A 23,293-nucleotide genomic window follows, 5' to 3' on the forward strand; every position below is an offset into this window, starting at 1 on the left:
CGAAGGTGAAGGGGGAGCAGGCGTGTCACATGGCAAGAGAGGGAACAAGAGAGAGAGCGGGGAGGCGCCACTGTCTTAAACCGCCAGTTCTCATGTGAACTAATAGAGCAGGAACTCACTGGTTACTGTGGGGAAGGTACCGAGCTATTCATCAGGTACTGCAGGGGAGGGTACCAAGCCATTCATCAGAAACCCTCCCCCGTGACCCAGACACCTCCCACTGTCCCCACCTCCATCACTGGCATTATGCTTCAGCATGAGAGATGGAGAGGACACATGTCCAAACAATGTTGGATTCCTAACCTGGCACCTGTGTGTCCTGGACGAAATGATGTCTAAGCTAAGGACTGAGGGGTACCAGAGCCTAACTGTGTGTTTGGGGTGGACTTGGGTGGAGCGGCAGAGCAGTGACTCCAGAAGAGGGAACAGCATGTGCTCGAGCCTCTGAGCTGGCAGAGGGGCCTGGCCCATCTGGGAAACTGGAAGAAGCTCGGCTTGGTGGGAGATAGTCCTGCAGGTACCAAGGATGAGTCTGGGGCCATGGGGCCAGAGCCCACGGCCCTCCATGGGTGCAGAGGAGGTTCTTTGTGTCCTATGAGCAGGGGACGTTGCCACAGTATCTAAATTCCATTTGCATTGTCAGAAGGCTGCTCTGGTGGCCAGTGAGGAGTGTCCTTGAGGAGTCAGCGTGGAGGCAGGGAGGGCGGGTGGGACGCTGTGGCAGCAAAGCCAATGGGAGGCAGTAGTGGTGCAGCCCAGGTGCTGTTTGTCCCGGGGGTAGTTAACAGCCTGAACCAAGGGCTCTGTCGCTGTCTAGAAGGGGGCTGTGAGGAAGAGAGAATGCCTGGTATGATGCCCAGGCCTGTGGCATGCAGCTGGGGCTTGGTGGTGCAGTGCCTGGCACTGGAATCCCTAGGGAAGGCGAAGCAGCTGTGGCTTCCACCAAGGCAGGGGGAGTTTGCAATGTCTAGGGTCAGCAAGGGTGGAGCCCGGTGGGTGTAGGCTGTGGGTGTTGGGCTCGGGAGGAAGGAGAGCCCTGGAGATGGATCAGAATTGGGAGTCATTGGCATGGCAGGAGGTGAGGTCCCTTGGGGGATATGTAGAGGGACCCCGAGGAACCCACAGGCAAGGGGCTGGGGGAGCGGGGCCCCACACAGGGAGCTGGAAGGAGGGTGGAGAGGAGGGCGGCCACCCTGGGAACAAGGGCCACGAGTGCCCCGCAGGTGAGGTGGCCAAAGTGTCATCAGAAAGGCCACTTGAGAACAGCCTGAAGTCATTGTGGCATTGGCAGGAACAGAACTGTGGTGCGGGCCAGAGTCAGGCTGCAGTGGGAGTGAGGAGGGGTCGTGCGGGAAGTGGATGCGGGCCTCGGCCCACAGTGTGGGGAATTGTCTGATGGAGCGGAAGATTGCAGGGCCTGGGGCTGCTTTTCTGGGTGAGAGGCTGGCGTGGGCTTCATTATAGAAAGCAGGAGCCAGAGGGGTGAGAACTGAAGGCTCTGAGGAGAGAGAGAGAGAGGACAAAGGGCAGGAGAGCCCTGAGCAGACAGCAGGGAAAGAGGTTGAAGCCCCACAGAGCAGGCGGGTGCCCCGAAAACCCAAGGCAGGGGCAGAGGCTGGGAGCTGGAGTCTAGTGTTTGGTTTGGGTGGTTGGAAGCTTAGCGAGTTCCTTTCTTGTGGTGGCTTTTGTTTTTCTCTGTAGGAGGTGGTGACATGAGACAGGAGGGGTGGGGGCCAGGCTTGAGGAGAGCAAAGAAAGACTGAGTCAGCCATGGAGGGAGAGTGGAGAAGGAGAGGAAACCCATCCCTTCAGGAGAACAGGTGGACCCACAGTGTACGACGCGCCTCTCCCCATGTTTCTTCTGTATTCCGTTCTCTCTGTCCTGACTTTTGTTCCATCACCTAGGACTGATAGCAGATGTGGGTTCCTCCCAGTTCTTGCTAAACCTCATTTACCGAGAGACACAAAATCATCTTGGTCAGTTAAGCAGAATTCTGAGTTAAACCAACATTTTGGGATCACTGGCATTTCATGTCCCCACCTCAGGGGGCACGACCCCTTCTCTGGGGGTGTCATTGTGACATTTTTGATTCTAGGAGCTCGGGAAGACCCCGGCAGGGAAGGCTTTGGGAGCCCTCGCCCTGCCTGGCGCTCTGCCGGTCCTGATTCATGCAGCATGCGGTGGTCCGAGGGGAGCCAGCGGCAGGTGGACCATAAAGGCCTGTCTTGTTTGTGGCCAGTTCACCCTGGTGAAACGGTATTTATAAACTTGCTACAGGCAGTTGATGCTTTGCTGGGCACAGTATAAAATGCATGAAGCCAATTCGTGCCTCACCCTCTGGGTGTTCGCAAGTGACACGAGAGACCAGGAGACTGAGCAATCAGCCTGTGCCAACGCTGGCTATTAAATGTCACAATAAATGTCTTCTGTTTTTTTCCCCAAGCAACACTGAGGTAGTGGAAGCAGAACTTTTGAAATCAGAGTGAAATTATTACTATTTAATGCTCTTTTGACAAGTTGCATCCCAAAGCAGATGGTTGGGATCTGGTTGGCATTGAAGGACAGGGTGAACGCTGAGGTGAACAACAGCATGGATCGTTCTGGAGTGGAGATGTATGGGGCAAAAGTTGCTTTATCCTCTACTATATTTTTGGTGAAGGTGAAGCGTGGTGGTTTTGCAAAATTAGCTTTGGGGCTGCACAGACCAACCCCAAATCCCAGCAGTGCCAGTCTGGGCCAAAGACTTCAGTTTTGCGTGTCTCCACCGTCTCCTCCATGAAAGGGGATAGTAATAGGCCTCCTTCATCAGGTTGCCATGGGGATTAATGTGTCCATAGAGCCCGGCACCTGGAAACTTGTCTGGCAGGTGCAGAATACTCACATTAGAGATGAGGCAACTTGAACTCACCTGAAATGACTTGACCTGCACCACAGAGTTGAGACACCAGCCCGCCATTCTTTCAGGCATTTCCCATCCCTGGTAACTATGGAAATATGCCCAGGTAATATATTCTTAGTCACTTACAAAATTAAAGTATAGGCTGGGCACGGTGGCTCATGCTCTTAATCTCAGCACCTTGGGAGGCTGAGGTGGGTGGATTACTTGAGGTCAGGAGTTTGAGACCAGCCTGGCCATCATGGTGAAACCCCATCTCTACTAAAAATACAAAAATGAGCCAGTTGTGGTGGTGGGCACCTGTAGTCCCAGCTACTCGGGAGGCTGAGGCAGAAGAATGACATGAACCTGGTGGGTGGAGGTTTCAGTGAGCCAAGATTGTGCCACTGCACTCCAGCCCAGGCGAAAGAGTGAAACTCTGTCTCAAAAAAAAAAAAAAAAGGTATAATTTACATACAATAAAATTTACTCTTTTTTACTGGACAGCTGTGCCAGCTTTGACAAAGGCATAATGCAGTCATCCCATGGGAGGGCCCCTGAGCCCCCTGCATTCCCCTGTCCCCTTCCCCACCAGCCACTGACATGCTCTCCATTCCTATAGCTGTGCCTTTTCCAGAATGTTATGAAAATTGAGTCATACGGGCTGCAGCCTCTTGCGTATGTCTTGTTTTATTTATCACTGTGTTGTTCAGGTGCATCTGTGTTGTAGGTAACAGTGGTTGGTGCTTCTGTGTTACTGTGTCGAGTTCCGTTGTATGGATTCCCCTCTTGAGGGGACATTCGGGTTGTTTCTAGTGTTTGGGGATTACAGATAAAGCTGCTAGAGACGTCCACGTAAGGGTTTTGTAACTGTAACAGGTTCACTGTCCCATGTGCATGCCAAGTCAATGTGCTGCGGCTCTGGGTTGCAGCAGAGAAAGAGTTTTAATCATAGAACCACCAAAACAGGAGGAGGAAACCTCAGATTGTCTGCTGGAGGAGTTTGGGGCTAGGTATTATTAAGTGTTTTTGGAGCAGGCCTAAGTGGGTTGAAGAGCGTGGGGTGAAGGGACAGGGAGATGAAGAAACTGCATTGCAGTGCTGATTCCTTTCCTCTGTGGAGGGTTTTCAAACCAGTTGGCACCAGCCGTTTCCCTGGGATTCAGGATCTGAGAAACACCTTAAGCAATTCTTCAACAAAAGACTTATGATCCTAATATCAGAAATCCTATTTGCAGGAACGTTGAGGATGCAGATGACCAGTATCTAGTGCTGCGTGACTTGGGATTACGAGAAAGTGGGCTGAAGGGCAACCTGTTCCGGGCTTAATTATCACTGTATGGCTGTCCAGAGTTCTTGTTAACCTTACGAGGATGCCTTCAGTTTTTGTGAATGTAGGTTTTCACTTCATTTGAGGAGGTAGCTAGGAGTAAAGTGGCTGGGTGCTACGGATTATGAATGTTTACCTGTGAGAGACTACTGAACTCTTCTAAAGTTGCTGAACTATTTTTGCATTCAGACTAGCAGTGTTATACAAAGAGCACGTTATACGAAGAGTAGGAATTTTGTTTTGTTTTCATGATTCTTAGAGACGTTACTTGTATCTTATTGTCATTTTAATTTGCAGTTCCCTGATGAGTAATGGTGCTGAGCGTCTTTTCAAGTACTTATTTGCCATCTATCTTCTTTGGAGAATTGTCTCTTCATCTCTTTTGCCCATTTTGCGGGGAGGGGAAGATTGTTTTCTCATGATTGAGTTTTAAGGGTTCTTTGTGTATTCTTGGTACTAATCTTTAGCAGATTTATGATTTCCAGTCATTTTCTCCCTGTGTAGTTCTTGTTATCTCAGTAGTACCTTTCAAAGAGCAGAAATTCTTTATTTTGATGAAGTCCATTTTATCAGTTTTTTCTTTTACACATCGTGCTATTTGTATCATATCTAAGAAATCTTTGCTTAGCCCAAACTCACGTGTATTTTCTTCCGAAAGTTTTATAGTTTTTGAAGTTCTACATTTAAGATCTGTGATCTATTTAAAGTTGAGTTTTGTGCAGTGTGAGAGAGTAGGGCATGAAGTTTATTTATTTGCCCGTGGTACTGTGTACCTTTGTTACAAATCCATCAATGTCTGTATATGTTCAGGGGAATACTTTTCAAATGAGTTTCTGCCTACTTGCTTTTGGAGAACAATTGTAAAAATTGTTTCTGTAATCGTGTAGTATTTTCCAGTGTTCAAAGTGTTACCCTATTCATTTTCCAATTTGATTTTGAGCTTTAATGCAACCCCTTGAAGTATCTGGCGTTAATGTTATTTTCCCCTCTTACTTAAAGACACAGGTAGAAGGTGGCAGAGCCAGAGTCAGATCACTTAAAATCTAGCAACTTTTCTCAACAGAAGAGAGCAGAGGGACTCAGTCTCTGACTTTCCCCCAACTGAATTTAATTCTAGCTTAGTTCAGTACTAGCTTTATGAACAGGGACAAAGTAATGAATGTCTCCATTGTCGGTTTTTTCTCCTTCCTACTCAGCTACCTTATAATAGGAGGTAATGTGATTTGGCTGTGTCCCCACCCAAATCTCATCTTGAACTGTAGCTCCCATAATCCCCCTGTGTTGTGGGAGGGGACTTGTAGGAGGTAATTGAATCATGAGCACAGGTTTTCCCTGTGCTATTCTGATGATGGTGAATACGCCTCCTGAGATCTGATGGTTTTATAAAGGCACAATTCACCTGCACACACTCTGTTGTCTGCTGCCATGTAAGATGTGCTTTTGCTCCTCCTTCACCTTCCACCATGATTAAGAGGCCTTCCCAGCCATGTGGAACTGTGAGTCCATTAAACCTCTTTCCTTTATAAATTACCCAGTCTCGGGTATTTCTTCATAGTAGGATGAAAATGGACTAATACAGGAGGTCTGTAAGAATTAAAGATCAAATATACACGGGTCCTAGCACAGTGTGTAGCATGACAGGATCTATCATGAATATCATTACTCTGTTTTTTGAGGGTGTTTGTTTTCTAGAAGATACATTACTGAAGAACAAAATGATTCATAATTAAAGTATATGCAGATATACAGGAAAATATTTTTGGATTGGAACAAAGACAGTTGACTTTAATCATTGAATGTAGAAGAGTTGAAGTGAATTTAATGGAAGAGGATTATTCTGAGGGGGACAGGTCTTCATTTTGCTTTAACCTCACAGAGCTCTGCGGGGGTTAAAGGAGAAAATCACCTGCACAGAAAAGCACATTGTATACGCACTTAGGCCGCAGGTGGTAAGTGTTGGCTTCTGTTAATAATAATTTTATTTTGTGTCAAGACAACCTGTAAGAATTTAGCATTCTTTGAGCATTCTTTGTAGATTAGAGGTTCGTTTTCTTTTTTGAGACAGGATCTTGCTCTGTTGCCGGGGCTGGATTGCCATGCTGTGATCGTGGCTCACTGCAACCCCTACTTCCTGGGCTTAAGTGATCCTCTTGCCTCAGCCTCCTGAATAGCTGGGACTACAGGCACAAGCCACGAACGCCAGGGTAATTTTGTTGTAAAGGTGGAATTTCGCCATGTTGCCCAGGCTGGTCTCAAACTCCTGAGCTGAAGCGATCTGCCCGCCTCAACCTCCCAAAGTGCTGGGATTGCAGGTGTGAACCACTGCTCCTGATGAATTTTTTCTTTGCTCTGTTTTCATCGTGTTAGCCATCAGCCCCTCATCTGGAAGTGATCTTTCTCTTCTCAGTATTTCTGCGGTTCTTCTCATAAGGATTACAAATTAGTATGAGCACTCCCTAACCTGCATGCTGCTCAGCCTTCTTGTTTCTTGGTTTGCAGGGGGCAGCACTGAAATACTTACCAACGATCGTCAACGATGTGAAATTGGTGTTTGATCCCAAAGAGCTCAGGTAAGTGTGCAGCCTAGGCGAATGCTTGTCACGTGCCGTGTGTGACCTCCTTCTCAGTGCACTTAGTTTATGGGATGCTCAGGGTTCTGCCTTATGTCTCCATATGTCAGTGCCCTGGATCATCCTGGAACATGTGTTGCTGGTGGTGTCTGTGACTCTTTGATAATTATGACATGATATGGAAAAGGCATCACCAGTCAACTCTCAGAATATTTTTAAAGAAGATTGTTTACAGTCTAATTGGCATATAATGCCCATTTGGCATTTTGCGTACTTTGAGGTTTGAATTTCAAGATGTGGTTGTTGGTTTTGCTCTTGTTTTCAGCACCTAAAAATCCTGACGTAAGAGCTTTAATATTCCTGTGCCAGCTCCTGCTTCTATAATGGAAGCAACTCCTCTTTGGGAGGGGCCCTGAGCCTCAAGCAGAAGACTCAGAAGTTGCTAAGAAAATAATTTTTAGAAAACCCCACAAACAAACTTGGAGAAAGCTGGTCACTGGGCTTGCAGACCAAGGAGTGAGATTGGACACCAAATCCTTCCTTTTCTCTCCCTAACTTGCCGCCTCTCAGTGGCCAGGTGCACTGCTTGTTTCCTCATCTGTTGGTATCACTGCATTCTGAAAAGTGCCATTGTGAGCAAATGGGATACATAGCCTTTATAATTTATTTTTTAAGAGATAGGGGTCTCATTCTGTTGCCCAGGCTGTAGTGCAGTGGCGTGATCATAGCTCACTGCAGCTTCAAACTCCTGGCCTCAAGCGCCCCTCCTGCCTCTGCCTTCAAAGCACTGGGATTACAGACGTGCGCCACTGCTCCCACCCCAGGGATGCACAGTGTTTTAAACTGCAGACATTTAATAGCGCAGTCCTCAACTACTTTTTGTTTTGGTTTTGATTTGACACAATAAACTACCTGTGGATGAAGACGCCATTTTTTACCGGCCAGCGAAGCCCTCCTAAATATTAGTAAAGGGCCATCTGTCCACTGAGCAGTGAAACTGAATAAAAAATGATCATCCTTCTTGTTCTTTATGTCTACCATAGGTCACTCGTGCCCTGGAATTGAAGGGCGAGAGGCTCTCTGGGAGGCGCTGTCCCCCACCAATCATTGGGAATCTGATGTTCCCTAGGATTTAGTGTCCTGCCGGGAAACATTTATTTTCTGCTCCCGGGGCACTAACAGTGCTGGCCATTAGCTTAGCAGGCCCTACATGAGAAAAGGAGAAACACACGGGCTCATGGGCAGCGTCTGCCCACCTGGCACGCTGTAGAGTCTTCTCCTTGGCACATGCTTCTCCAAGAGTGGGCCCCGAAATGGCAGCTCCAGTAGCACTTGGCAGCTTGTTAGAGAAAGCCAAACTTTGGCTTCCTCCCTAGACCTTTTGAATTAGAAACTGCACAGTGGGGCCTGGTCATTTGGTTTTAACAACCCTGCTCCCCACGCAGGTGCTTCCAGGGCTTTCTCATATTTGAGCATTTGAGCAGCTCAGGTCTTGACAAACTGCGAGGAAAGTGGAGAAAGCTGCAGCTGGTGTTGGCTGTGGCCATGCTCTAGGCCTGTCTCATGGTGCACACAGATCAGCTCCTCACCCGCGAAGGGGTATCGTTGTTGCTGTCAGTTTGTGCTTGAGCCAGGCCTATCCTCATTGTACACACAAATTAGCCCCTCACCAATGGAGAGCCAGGCCTGTTCTCATTGTACACACAAATTAGCCCCTCACCAATGGAGGGCCAGGCCTGTCCTCATTGTACACACAAATTAGCCCCTCACCGATGGAGAGCCGGGCCTGTCCTCATTGTACACACAAATTAGCCCCTCAAGGGGTATCATAGAAGCTCACAGTTTGTGGTTGAGCCATGTGCTTGGAGATCCTAGGAGGACCTGCTTGGCCAGGGCCGGTGCAGGCGGCTGCTGGCCTGTCTGCGATTTGTGCATCCCTGTGTTCCTCCTCAATGCCTGTTACACTGATTTTTTTTTTTTATTATTATACTTTAAGTTCTAGGGTACATATGCACAATGTGCAAGTTTATTACATATGTATACATGTGCCATGTTGGTGTGCTGCACCCATTAACTCGTCATTTACATTAGGTATATCTCCTAATGCTGTCTCTCCCCCTATCTCCCCCCACCACAATAGGACCCAGTGTGTGATGTTTCCCTTCCTGTGTCCAAGTGATCTCATTGTTCAGTTCCCACCTATGAGTGAGAACATGCGGTATTTGGTTTTCTGTTCTTGCGATAGTTTGCTGAGAATGATGGTTTCCAGCTGCATCCATGTCCCTACAAAGGACACGAACTCATCCTCAATTTTTAAAAATGACTTTGAAAATCACATACATACATGTTTCTATTTAGAAAATTGGCTCATGTTTTAATAACCAGAAGAGATGAGAGAAGAGGATAACTCAAACTTAAGTCCACTACCCAAAAGAATCAGAAAGTGCTGGATCCCTTTCATACACACATACACACACACCTAAAAACGTCACCATTCTTGGTTTGGCGTGGTGACTCATACCTGTAATCCCAGCACTTTGGGAGGCCGAGGCGGGCAGATCACGAATGAGGTCAGGAATTCAAGACCAACCTGGCCAGCATGATGAAACTCTTGTCTTTATTAAGATACAAAAAATTAGCTGGGCATGATGGCACGTGCCTATAATCCCAGCTACTTAGGAGGCTGAGGCAGGAGAATTGCTTGAACCCGGGAGGCAGAAGTTACAGTGAGCCAGGATCGCACCATTGCACTCCAGCCTGGGCGACAGGGCATGACTGTCTCCAAAAAAAAAAAAAAAAAGTCACCATTCTTTGTGATCAGCTCCTGCACTTAAGATATCTTCCTCTCCCATGCCATGACGGCATCTTCTGTATCATCATTAATAACTTTCATGCTGATTCCGTCCCATGCTGGCCCATCTTTAAGCAGCAGTAATAGACGTGGCATCTATTATGTGCTTTCACCATGTAAAATAGGCTTTGCACAAAGCACTTGTATGAGCCCATTAATCTTTACAACAATGGTATGACATAGGTTCTATTGTTAGCCTAATTTTATCCTCAATAACTTGTCCGTGATAATTCAGCTGGTAAATGGCAGTGGTTCAAGGCCAACCCGGGCTTTTTGATTACAAAGAACAGGCCTCTAGCTACTGTGCTACCTGATGGCTGTTGAGTTGTATTGAAGTTTTAAAAATATATATATATTATAAAATGCCGGGATAGAGTTTCCTGTAGCTTAATTGTAGTTTCTGCTCCTATTTTATATCACTAGGATAAAAAGAGAAACGGCATTACTTCGTATTGCATTTTCTTACAGAATTTTCAGTAGATTTTATCTAGTTGCCCCCCCCCTCCCCAGAAGGTGAAACCAACATTCTACCAGCATATGTTGGTGTCGGTTTTCCCAAACATTGCTGGTACTGGGAATTCTCATTGTATAGAACCGTGCCATTATGACTGGGAAACCATATCTGCCCACTTCAATTTGTGTTTATATAGTTACTAACAAGAGCTCTTCTACAATTTCTTCATAGGTCTGTTAGCCTTTTGTAAAAGGGCATATATATATATATATATTTATTTATTATTATACTTTAAGTTCTAGGGTACATGTGCACAACGTGCAGGTTTGTTACATATGTATACATGTGCCATGTTGGTGTGCTGCACCCATTAACTCGTTATTTACATTAGATATATCTCCTAATGCTATCCCTCCCTCCTCCCCCCTCCCCACAATAGGCCCCGGTGTGTGATGTTCCCCTTCCTGTGTCCAAATGTAAAAGTATATTTAAAAAAAAATTGAGATATTATTTACAAACTATAAAGTTACCTGTTGTAGACGGTTCAGTTCAGTGGTTTTTAGTGTATTTATGAAGATGTGCAACGATCACCAGGGTCCAATTTTAGAACATTTTTATAACCCCGGCAAGATCCCAGTGTCCATTTCTGGTCGTTTTTCCTTCCTAGCCAGTCCCGGGTAGCCCCTAATCTATTTTCTGTATCTACACATTTGTCTTTTCTGGCTTTTTATAGAGCTGGAATCATACAACTTGTGGCCTCTGTACTGGCTTCTTGTACTTAGCATAACGTTTTCAAGATTTCTCCATGTTTTCGCATCAGTGCTTCCTTCTTTTTGTACACGAATTGTGTGGATAGACTGCATTTTGTTCATCCATTCATCAGCTGATGGACTTCTGGATTGTTTTTACTTTTTGAGTGTAATGAACAATGCCACTTGGATTCATGGACAAATTGTTGTGTGGATCTATGTTTTCATTTTTTTTGGGTGGGGTGAGTGGTATATGCCTGGAAGTGGAATTGCTGAGCCATATGGTGACTGTGTTTAACATTTGGAGGAAATGCCACACTGTTTTCCAAAGTGGCTGCACTGTGTTACCTTCCCACCAGCTTGGTGTGACTGTTCTCATTTCCTTATGTCTTTACCAACACTTGTTATTGTCTGTCTTTTGGATTATAGGCATGTTAGTGGTTGTGAAGTGAAAACGAACACTTTCAAAACATCATTTCCTGGAATGAGTTATTGACCCCATAGTGCATGAGGGGCCGTGTTGAACATACTGGTGACATTAATGACCATGTGATGACCTTATATCTCAGTATTGTAACGGCATTGGATCCTTTTGCTGTGTGTCTCAAAATTATTTCCTTTGTGTTTTTCCTCACAGCAAAATGTTTACTGAATTCATCCTCAATGTTCCCATGGGCTTGCTGACCATCCAGAAACTTTACTGCCTGATCGAAATCGTCCACAGTGACCTCTTCACACAGCATGGTGAGTGGAACCCCAAGAATTATTCACTTGTCCTGTTATTTATTTTCTGAAGACATTGACCCTCTGAATTGCCTCCTCTTGACAAAAGGAGTGGAGGTTGCAACCAATTAAAACTGCTGTATTACAAGACAGGAAGATTTAGCCCTTACAAGAGAAGGGTAATTGACATGTAGTGCAGGTGATAGATCATTGAGAAATGAAGGCAAAAGCTCCTAGTTTGTAATTTAGGTATACACCAAAGTCCTAGGGTAATCAGCATACATTGTAGCCTTTAAGATATGTGATTGTCTGTCCCGGGGAGGCAATCACTTCACTCCATTGTGATGATTGCAAGGAAAAGAATTCAAGTTTTCTTTAAATCTGAAAGTAATGGTTTTATCTTATTCTGAACTTTGCATTCTTTGACAGCATTTCTTCAAATCCTACTCAAAGTAATAAGAATTTTAATGATTCTTCAACTCATTTATCCTGCAGAACACCTTATATTTCCCCATGTTATCTCCTTGCCCTTTTTGTTAATCATTTTCTTTCTATTTGGCAGATGGAATTAGTATTTTACCCTTGTCAAGCAGTTTTATTGAAAGCTTAAAACCTCTGCATAATTCCACAAACTTCCTCATTTATTGGAGGCAGACGTGAAGTCTGTTGAGTGACATTCTGACTGAGACGCCTGGATTCATTTGATTCCTTTTTTCACCGGCGTTTGGCTGCTCCATTCATTTTCTATTGTCCTCATTCTTGGTGTTTTTTTCAGTTCCCCTGTGCTTTCACGGATCCCAGACTCGAGATGTCCCTGTTAAGTTACTGGCTGGGTTTGGAACGCACTCTGTGCATGGCTTGGTCCTTTGTGCCTTCTGGGATATGAATTTTAATTGTCTTTCTTGGCTAAACCTTACAAAATGCACCAGAGTGTACACTTATTGCTAAGGCCAATATTGAAAGCAAATGTTGACTTCATTTAGGTGGGAGTGTTCTTCTCTAGAAAAAAACACATCAAACCAAGACGTGGGGGGCATGTAGACCTCTCTCTGAGTCAGAAGCCATTTCTTACTGTCATAAAAGAAAGTCAATTCTCACCATTGTCTGGGACTCAAAGCGCATGACTCTCCATTCAGCCATTATTCCTGACTGTCCATGTTTCAGTTTCTCACTGGAGACTGAATTGCCCACTCACCAGGTGTCTTCCAAAACTTGGGGACTCTAGGGGACTTAAGGAAAGGCTGATGATAGAGGTGATGACCAGGGACCCTGCTTCAGGATTTCCTCCTACAGTGAATAAGCTTTATAACACAGCAAGTAAAATCCCCTGAAAATGTTATGTCTGGTTCTTATTAGGTGAGTTACTGGTGCCCTATCTCCTAACCATTCAATGCCAAGACACAGAAAGAGACATACTGTCACCAGCACTACCATCATCAGTATCTTCATCAAATTAACAGCTGTCAATAAGTGTCAGCTGTCCATGGAGAGCAATTGTCAGTAAATTGTTCATGAATTGTGCTTGATTTTTCTTGAGTGTTGATTTAACAAAGATCTTCTTCAGGATATATTTACATATATTTAAAAATTTCTATTGCAAAACTTTGTTCTGTATGTTACTTAGTTTCTTTGAATAAGAATGTAAACCATAAAAGATTCAATTAGATTTTTTTTTTTCCATTTGAGATGTAGTCTCGCACTGATGCCCAGGCTAGAGTGCAATGGCATGATCTTGGCTCACTGCAAGCTCCGCCTCCCGGGTTCAAATGATTCTGCTGCCTCAGCCTCCTGAGTAGCTGGGATTATAGGCATCTGCCACCATGCCTAGCTAATTTCTGTAGTTTTAGTAGTGATGAGGTTTCACCATATTGGTCAGGCTGGTCTCAAGCTCCCGACCTCAAGTGATCCACCCACCTCAGCTTCCCAAAGTGCTGGGAATACAGGTGTGAGCCACCGAGCCTGACCCCGGATATTTTTTCTCTATTAAAGCTTGCTCATTTGTTTTAGCTCATAGAAAGCTTGAAGGAAACTTACTGTTTATATTCAATGATTTTGTTAGCTTAGGTGTTTGTAATTGTTTATCCCCCTCTTTCCTACGCTCCATTTGTGTTTCATTCTTGTTCTCTAAGCCTTTTATCTTAGACAGCCTGAGGTCCTCTTTTGAAAGTATGCAGGATATGAATAAATACTTAGCTTTGTTTAATATGGAATTACCAGGTAATATAATATTTTGAAGTAATTAACTTACTATCATCTTTTTAAGTATGGAGTTAGGATTTTGATCTTAGTATAAGCAAGTTGTATCCAGCGTAGTAAATGAGATTGTATGAACTATATGAATCCCAAATTATTGTGGGCTAAATGAACCAAAATTAGCCTGAAGCTTCATGTCTTACAAGCAGCTCCAGAATTGCCCCATCAGTAGAAGTTGTCTAAGCCATAATTGGCAGCTTAAATGTACTTCTAAATGCTTCGTGGTTGCCTAGAAGCATTTCAGAATGCTTTGGCCAATGTGAAAATGGTCCTATTTACTGCCTTTGAGTTTTAAGTGTTTTTCTTAAAACAACCTCAGTTTTTCTCATCTGCAAGCTCTCTGCTTGTTCAAAGCAGCCAACGGACATCTTAATCTCCTGGTCAAGAAAGATTTATCACCAGAAATCTTCCAGTTGGTCCATTCTTACAAAAGATGTCATAACTTTTGCAAAATATTCTGTGCTACCCTTGGTATAAGAATTTAAAGCCAAGCCGTTTTCTGATGAGACATGTTGGATCTGATTTTCATGCTTTTTTTTTTTCTGTTTCTTGTTAATTTGTACAAATGTCATTGTTTTTGTCCTGTTTCCTGATCCCAGTGGAATCAGTCAAATGAACTCTCCTTGTGTTCAGATTTCTAGAACTTAGTATAACTGGATTTAGCTGCATATGCCACTGAATGCACTTGCCCTTAGTAAAGATCCTCTGGAGGATGTGGTCAGAATGCGTCACTGTGTGTGTCCTCCGGGTTCCTTCGTGGGGGCTCCCTGGGTGAAGTGGGATTCCCAAGTCTTTGCTTCTTAGCTTGTGTGTTGCCTTACTCACTAAAAGAGGCCCACTGGTTGCTTTGCACTAAAACCTTTCTTTTTATCTCCCTCTGATATAATGACAAGTGGATCTGTTTGCAAGAGGCTGGCAGTGAATTCTGAAGCTGGTGTTGTTCCTCTGCAGAAAAGCCTTTCATTGCCAGGTCTAGGTCCCAGCAGGCCAGGCCTTACAGTGCCTTGGTTGTTTCTGGCCTTGTTTTCCCTATTTCTCTCTCTTGGAGAACATGGAAACTGTAGATGCATCCAGCTGAGTTTGTTGGGCTTCACAGGAGACACATCTTTGGGCTTGTCAAAGCAAGATAGCTGTGTGTGATCCAGCCTGTGTGGGACTGGCCTGAATGAGGACACCAGGGCTGTGTCACTGCAGCCATTTGCTCACAGAAGAAAGTTCAGCTTTCCTCTGCCCTTCTGTTCTATCCAGGCCCTCAAGGATTAGATGATGGTCACCCACACTCTGCAGGGTGGATGTGCTTAACTCAGTCTGCCAATCCCAATGCTAATCTCTGCTGGAAACATCCTTACAGACACACTCAGAAATAATGTTCAGCCAGCCCTCTGGGCATCCATGGTGCAGTCATTTGGCATTTAAAATTAACCATCACTGAGTATTTCTTCCAAGAGGACCCTGCTTAAAATACCCCCCTACATGCTACCTCATGGCTCCTCATGGCATGCTCCCCATGTAGAATCATTGTATTTCTTACTTGCTTTTTTGTGGGCCTTCCATAGGATGAGTGCTTTCCAAGCTGGGCCTTGTTCATCTAGATTTTGCTCTTCTGCTGGTACCTAGTGCATGCCTGGCCTCAGCATGCCTGCAGTGGATATTTATTGAATGAATGAAATGTTTAGGGGTATTCCTAACCAGGAGGCAGTACAGAGAAAGCAGCAGGACTGGCTATACACATGTGTAGTTGACTTGATTGAAGGGAGGTGAAGGTTTGGGTTCATATGGGGAAATTGGCAGTCTTTCCTTGTCTTGGCTTTGAATGAATTGATCATAGGGGAGAAAGGAGAGGTCTTAGGGGAGGAGTAACATCAGGAGAAAAGGGAGAGGGAGAAAAGTGAGAGACTTGAGGTGTGAAGAGTCTTCTCTGAGCGTTTTATAAAATCGAGATGCTCTTTTATTTTCATTTGATCTAATCCTCTGTTTTCTGGAAATAGGAGGGGGGTGGAGTTCAGATCTATGCATTCAAGATACCTTTTTGCTAAAACTATGGAAAATTTCAAATATAAAGAAGAAAGAAGAGCATAAGGCAGTATACTCATCACTCAGCTCTACAAATTATCAACTCATGATCCATCTTTTTTTTTTTTTTTTTTTTTTTTTTTGAGATGGAGTCTCGCTCTGTTGCCAGGCTGGAGTGCAGTGACGCGAACTCAGCTTACTGCAACCTTTAGTTCCCGGGTTCAAGCGATTCTCCTGCCTCAGCCTCCTTAGTAGCTGGGACTACAGGCACATACCACTACATCCAGTTAATTTTTGTATTTTTAGTAGAGACGGGATTTCACCATGTTGGCCAGGATGGTCTTGATCTCTTGACCTTGTGATCCACCCTCCTCAGCCTCCCAAAGTGCTGGGATTACAGGCTTGAGTCACCACACCCAGCCGATCCATCTTTTTTATCTATATGCCCATCCCCCAGATATTTTGAGGCAAATCTCTGCCATCACAGCATTCCTTTTGTGTCGTTTTAAATGTATGGTGGTAATACAGAGGGCACAACAGTGTTCCTAAGAAGAGGCTGTGCAGAGGAGCTGGTCCCCATGCTGGTGAGGCATCCACCTTGGATGTTCCCACCCCTGCCCCTCTGCCGAGGTGGAGGGCCTGTAACACGTTAGCATGCTGTGCATGAGAGTCAGTGAATGGGCAGTGTGCGTGAGAGTCAATGGGCTGTGATGGCTTTAAGCTTTGTCTCACCATGTGACTTGACTACTTGAAAACTGGTTAATAGATTGTGTGCTTCACCAAAAGATGACTCTTGCATATAATCTGTGGTGTGGAGTGAGCAGATTTTCAAAGCAAGATAGATACAAAGAGAAGGAAAGGTCAAAGCTTCATCATTTGTGCATTTGTAGCTTTGTGTCCATGTGATTATATTGGTGCTCATATAGCTGACAAAAACTGTGAGAATTAAAGCTTAAATCGTATAGAAATGAAACGTTTTCGTGTAATTAAACACTGGAACACTGACGTTTAGGATTTATGCTCACAAAAATGTGTAGCATTAATGTTACAGAAATTGAAATAAAATGAAGCAACCTGAGCTAACATTACCTTTTAAGTTAGTAAAGAGCATTGGCCATACTTGTAAGAAGCCTTTGACTGGAGGTGAGAGTCCTCCTGGAACATGTTCTCTCACCCTGTGGCCCCTTTCTGAATCTGACACTGGCCCCCTTCTGAACCTGACAGCTTTGGGAAGCTTGTTTCAATGAACACTGGGTCACTTCTTTGCCTTTCAAGATGTAATTTTTCCGTATTCCCGTTTCTATAGTGGCCAAAGCAATGGACAGGTTTTCTTTGGAGCTTACTGTGTCCTTATCATTTTGTCCTCACTCAGTTTGTTTTGGATGGGAGTGTGAGATTTTGAGAGTAAAGTTTAGTGGTAAGACTACCCCTTTTTAGTCTTGCAGATAGTTGAATACTCTAGATAGGCTGCTTTTCTGTAAGTCTGCGATTCTTTGGTACCCTGTGTAGTTTTCTGATTTGCCTGTTGGTTATTTTCCTGGCGGTTGGACTCTGGCAGTGAGTAGGAATGGGAAAGAGGCCATTCGCTCATACCTTGGCCCTCCTGGGGCTCCTCCCTTCACTATAGCGAACAGGCTCCTTGTAGACAGTGTTCATGAGTCTTTTCAAACTTCATTTGCTTCCATTTTTGAGCAATACAGAGCTTCTTGAAAGTGTAGGCCTGGTGAGTTTAAATGATTTTCCTTATTATTTTCAAGGTGAATGATTCTTGTAGTTATCAAGCAAAATAAAATTCTCCTTTTTAATGGTGGAAACATTAGTTACAGCAGCCCTTTGAAATCTGAGGGCAAAGTCCCAGACACCTATTGGGACTAGCTATTAGGAAATATCGAAGTCAGATTTCTACACTATTATCATTGTGATTTGATCCATGATAGAAATTTATATCTCAAAAAATTACCCCATTAGTCAACTTATTATGCCTTAAATTATAGAAAAGCTGCATGTTTAAAACAAACCCATAATATACCTTCTTAATGTTTTTTGATAAAAGCATTTTTGATTAAAAAAACAAAATAAAATATCTTGAGCTTTGCTGTTGTGGAAAATAGAAGTATATTTTGCTATATCGAAAGGGATCTTAAACCCGGAGCTACTCTGCAGTAGTTTTGTTAACTTGGTAGATGTTGTGCAGAAGGAACAATTGGGGTTGGGGTCAATTTTGCCACAGTCACTTAATGTACCACTCATATAGCATTCTGCAGTACTTTAATTAGATAGTTGAGCTGATGACTTCTAATGAACGGTACCAGCTGTGAATCCCGAAGACTGATTCTTTTAAATAATGGTGGAATGTAAACATCATTTTCTCTTCTGTTTTTTTCATGCCTCGATAAAACTTTTTATCTGTAGTACTGCACCTTTTTCATCCCTCATTCTGTATATCATTATCTTTCATTATATATGTTTTTGAAAAGACCATTTGTTAAAACACTGCAGGATTTTAGAAATGACTTATTGAATGTAAGAGGGTGAACTCAATTTCAGGTTTTTTAATTGTATCCATTTCAATTCCATCATAATTCATTGAATGTCTGCCGTGTGCTCGGGACCATTGGTTAGCTAGTTTGCTTCCTTTGAGAGTCTTCAGAGTCATCTACTTAAAAATGTAGAATTGAAAAAGAGTGATTATCTCAGTGCTCAGATAAGGACACCAGAGTTCAGCAAGAAGCCTGGCAGGGAGCTGTCCACCGCCATGGTGCTGATCGAGGAGGTGGCTTCTTACAAATCCATCAGCCCACTCTTTTCTTAAACTGTTTCACACCCACCATATGAGTAATGCATTCTGAAAATGGAATTTACTTCAAATGCCATATGGAACAAGACAAAATACAAACAAGTGAATAAATAAACATACAAATTAAATGTATAAAGTATACGGCATTGTGCTCATATGTTAATGGAGTTTTAATAGTTTTTCTCTTCTTTCTGTGTGGGGACTTTTATCTGTGATCAAATTGGTGGTGCCAACAGTTTTTTATGGTGGAGCTGGTGTAAACTTTATCATTGTCTGTTGAGTTCTGCTGTCACTTCTGGGTGGGCTTCTGTCCCTGTTGCTGGATGTTGAAAGCAAGAAGAACAATCTGAGAAGAGACTGTGTCAGTTGTCCTGTATTTAGTCATGTGCACACTGGGCACCAGAAAAGCAAGTCCCTGAGTCCCCTTACTCCATGATTTCTTCTAGATCCTGGGAGCTGGTTTCTGTAACTGCATAATATGTTGTCTACAGTAACTAGCCTGGGACAGTGGGAAGAACCCCAGGTCAGCCTGCAGACTTCTAGGTTCTGCTTCAGGACCTCCATCTTTTCTTGGGCGTAGACTCCTCCCTGGGTGCACAGTCCTTTCCCTAAGAGGAACTACAGCACAATATAGGGTTTTAACATATGTATTTTATTGTCAGAGCAACCAGGAGGGGAGTTTGTACAGGACCACATGGGCCAAGACCTATATTTTTTGCTACCGTTATTCTCCTGGTTTAAAAAATACCCACCATTCCACAGCGCTGTATATTCTCTCTTGGTTTTCTCATCTTCCACATGGTGAGATCCTGCCTGCAGACTGACAGCCCTGTAAATTATTTCTGAACTTAACACAAGCCACATCCTTGATGTACTCCCATCCACCTAGAGAATAGACTTCCTGCCTGACCAGTTCTTCCCACACGGTGTTCTCTGGCATTTTTCTTGCATCTTGCTGATTTTTTCATCTACTAATAAATGGGACTCATTTGTGATTTTTCTCCATTGGCTCTTCTTTCATTTCTTCTGACAGCTTGTTACTAGCAGAGTCATGGAAGTTTAATCTTTAGTTTTCCAAAGTAAAAGATACAAAATATCTGCTCCCTCACTGCCTTCCTTTAAAGGATGGCTCGCTTTTTTTACAAAGCCTTGTGCCAATGTCCAGAAAACATATCTTTGACAAATTTCTTTTTTCTATTGTTCAACAGTCCACATGCTACTGTGCCACCTCCTTCCAATTTCCAACACCCTTTTGCTTGCTCGGTCACCTTTTCATTTCAAATTCCATGATACTGAACACCTCAAGGGTGAATTGCAGATTACCACATTTCTGACATTTTCAGCCCTCTGCCCAGTGGCCCTGTTCCAATCAGAACACTTAAAAGGTACTGCCCGGCATCTTGGAATAGAAACACTGCACAGGCCATTTGTGTTTACTCCATTTTACAGACTAGGAAACTAATGCGCAGAAAGGAAAAGTAAAAGTGACTTACCAAGGGTAACTCGATGTTCATTTATTCTCTGGTACTGCTAACTTTCATGACTTGTTAGGTTAAAATGATTCTTGAAAAATTTGCTTTGCATCTGTTATGTAAAAATGCCTGAATCATACAGGTTTACACACATGTGTTCCTGCACGGATCCTTTACCCTGCGGAGCTCCAGCTGAGGAATCAGACATCTAATAATTCGGACTCTGATGGTGCATAGGGGTGCAATCCTGAAGGTTCCTTCACTCAGCTCCCAGTTCCCACATCTGTGAAATGTGGAGCTAAGTAGTTGGCTCTGTGATTCCTTACAGTGTCGGCACCATCTTCTGTATTTCTGTTGTTTGAAGACTTGAATGGAGGGAGAAAAGCACCTGGACGTGTTGAAACATGTGGGTCCAGGATTCTTAGATGGTTGGAAAATAAGACAATTGACTATACAAGATGAATACCAAACGCCCCCCCATGTATATGGTTCTTACTGTTTAATTCTCATGAAAAGTGTTATTCTGGATCTCAGTTCTATGTCACACTCACAGGGTTATTAAATGCACTTTATGGATCATTTATTTAATGTGACCAAACTAAAAATTAAGAAGTACATTACTCAGTGTTCATAAAATTGAATGTTTTAAATGGACAAATTCATTCTTGTATTTGCATCTTGCTTTAATGTAGAACTGTAATGGGGTTATGGTTGGATATTCTGCTTGGACATTTATAAGCTGATAATGCTTGTTGAATACCTTTTATAAAGATTAATATTTTTTACTCTGTCCCCATTACCAGAGCATTAATCATCCTGGCTTCGGCCCTTGCAACTGAGGATGAACAGATGTTGAATTATTGCCATCTGTAATCATTGTAGATCACACTGGGGAAGGGCCGTGAAAGGGTGACTGGTGTGATCCTCACAGCCGATTTGCATGGAGCCTGGGCCCACCTGGCTACCTTTATAGCTCTGTGCGTGGCAGAGGAAACCAGGACAGCTGTGCTAGCTGATTCTAGCTTCCTCGTAGGTCACCATAGCCTTAGTCAGCACTGACAAGCACTGGCAGTGCTGGAGTCATGTATGTGTGATGGGGTGTCTGATAGGAGAGAGCTGTGGCCGTGACTCTGCTTACAATAAATGCCAGTTCATAACAATCAGAAGTCACATACAAGGTCTTTAACATCTGCTTACTAGCATACTCTGAGACTGTGCTGTCCAGCAGAAATAGAATGTGAGCCATGTATGTAATTAAAAATATTCTAGTTGCCACATTTTAAAAAATGAGGCAATTGATGAAATTAATTTTAACAATGTATTTTGTCTAAAACATCACTGCAACATGAATTCTCTCTAAATATTATTAATGATACATATTTTACGTTCTTTTTTTCATATGAAGTCTCTGAAATCCAGTATTTTACACCTGTACAGCACATCTCAGTTTGGATGTGAAATTTTCACCAGACACTTGATCTTTATTTTCATCATTGAATATAATTTACCTTTGAAAAATGAGATTCACATACCCCAATTGTTTCAAACATTGATTTCTAATAAGTAAATCCAGTAGCACTTTTTACATTTAAGTTTATATTAACTACAATTAAATAATGTTAAAAATTCCATTCCTCCATGGCACTAATTAGATTTCACATGTTCAGAGGTTTCTGGACTGGATATCACAGCTCTGAGGTATAAGTTTTCTTTTGTGTCCTTTTAGTTGAACAGGCTGACTTTGTATAATACTATTCCTTCTGTTACCACCATTTGTTGTAGGCTCATATTTGCTAAATACACGCATTGTATCATTTAGTTCTCACGGTCAATCTGGGAGATGACCAACAGCATCCCCATTTTGCACAAAAGAAGAATTAAGACCTAGAGAGTTTCAGTAACTTTAAGTAACTTGCCCAAGATACAAAGCAAAGAGCCAGCAGGGGGGATTGCACTATTTCTTCATATGTGTGAGTAAACTGATTAAAAGGCTTTCCCCAAATCTCGTAAAGTGACCCAGGTTCCTGGACTTCTGGTCGAGTATTTGTTCCAGAGTTTTCAAAAGATGATGTGTTTTTCTTTAAAATATAAGATCCCGCGTTCCTTTTTTTTTTTTCCTCCTGGTGGATTATTTGTTGGCTTCCCAGGCCATCTGCTTTGGAACTAATGGGACTATCAGTGCCAAACCCGTGGAAATGACATTTCGTCCATGGGAAGAGTGTTCAGGACATTTAAGTGTGAAGTCCATAGGAAGACGGGAGATTCTGCTTCCTTGACTGCCAGAGACAGCTGTTCATGCTTTAAAATAGGTCATTGTAGGGTGTGTGTGTGTGTGTGTGTGTGTGTCTATCTGTTCCTTTGTCTGTCTTTGTAGTGTACGTTCCTCAGTGCTCTTGATTTGCTATCTTAAGATAAAATTCTAGAGTCTTACTGTTACATAAAACGTGTACTCCCACCACTTCTTGAAAAAACCTACTATCTGTAGACAGAAATACAAAATAAGAGAAGCCCCTTAAAACATGAGTTTTTTTGTTTTGTTTTGTTTTGTTTTTTTGAGACGGAGTCTCGCTCTGTCGCCCAGGCTGGAGTGCAGTGGCCGGATCTCAGCTCACTGCAAGCTCCGCCTCCCGGGTTCACGCCATTCTCCTGCCTTAGCCTCTTGAGTAGCTGGGACTACAGACGCCCGCTGCCTCGCCCGGCTAGTTTTTTGTATTTTTTAGTAGAGACGGGGTTTCACCGTGTTAGCCAGGATGGTCTCGATCTCCTGACCTCGTGATCCGCCCGTCTTGGCCTCCCAAAGTGCTGGGATTACAGGCTTGAGCCACCGCGCCCGGCAAACATGAGGTTTTAAGAAATTTATGTTTTCACTTTTAGGGAAGGCAGCTGAGTGGCTACTGTACTGGATAGCACAGCTGTATGGCTTTCGTTTTCTTTGTATCTTTTTAGTTGAAAAGGCTGACTTTGTATAATGACATTTGTATTATTGCTATTAACAGCTACCATTTATTGAGGGTTGGGAGCAGCAGACCTGCTTTTAACTGCAGACTTTAGTTTGATACCACATGCATGTAATTGCAAGTTAATCCCAGACACACACTCATACTACCACTGTCATCAGGCCTTGGTTTATGTGCTTGGATATGCCATTTAAGGAAAATAAGAAGGCTTCTGCTTTTATGGAGATTGCATCCCAGTAAGGAGGAAC

The 23,293-nt window shown here is 43.4% G+C and overlaps 1 protein-coding gene across 3 annotated transcripts in view; it reads left to right on the forward strand.

Annotated features, from left to right (window-relative positions):
* The window catches only part of DOCK1 (dedicator of cytokinesis 1), a 549,533-nt gene that overhangs the window by 194,101 nt on the left and 332,139 nt on the right, over positions 1-23,293 (forward strand). For all 3 annotated transcript variants that reach the window (XM_077945604.1, XM_077945605.1, XM_077945606.1), the window contains exons 24-25: positions 6,706-6,776; positions 11,468-11,574. In XM_077945604.1, the coding sequence (XP_077801730.1) occupies positions 6,706-6,776; positions 11,468-11,574 (178 nt within the window). The remainder of the gene's footprint in view (positions 1-6,705; positions 6,777-11,467; positions 11,575-23,293) is intronic.

The sequence above is a fragment of the Macaca mulatta genome, chromosome 9 (genome assembly GCF_049350105.2).
Source record: "Macaca mulatta isolate MMU2019108-1 chromosome 9, T2T-MMU8v2.0, whole genome shotgun sequence".
In the NCBI taxonomy this organism is placed as follows: Eukaryota; Metazoa; Chordata; class Mammalia; order Primates; family Cercopithecidae; genus Macaca; species Macaca mulatta.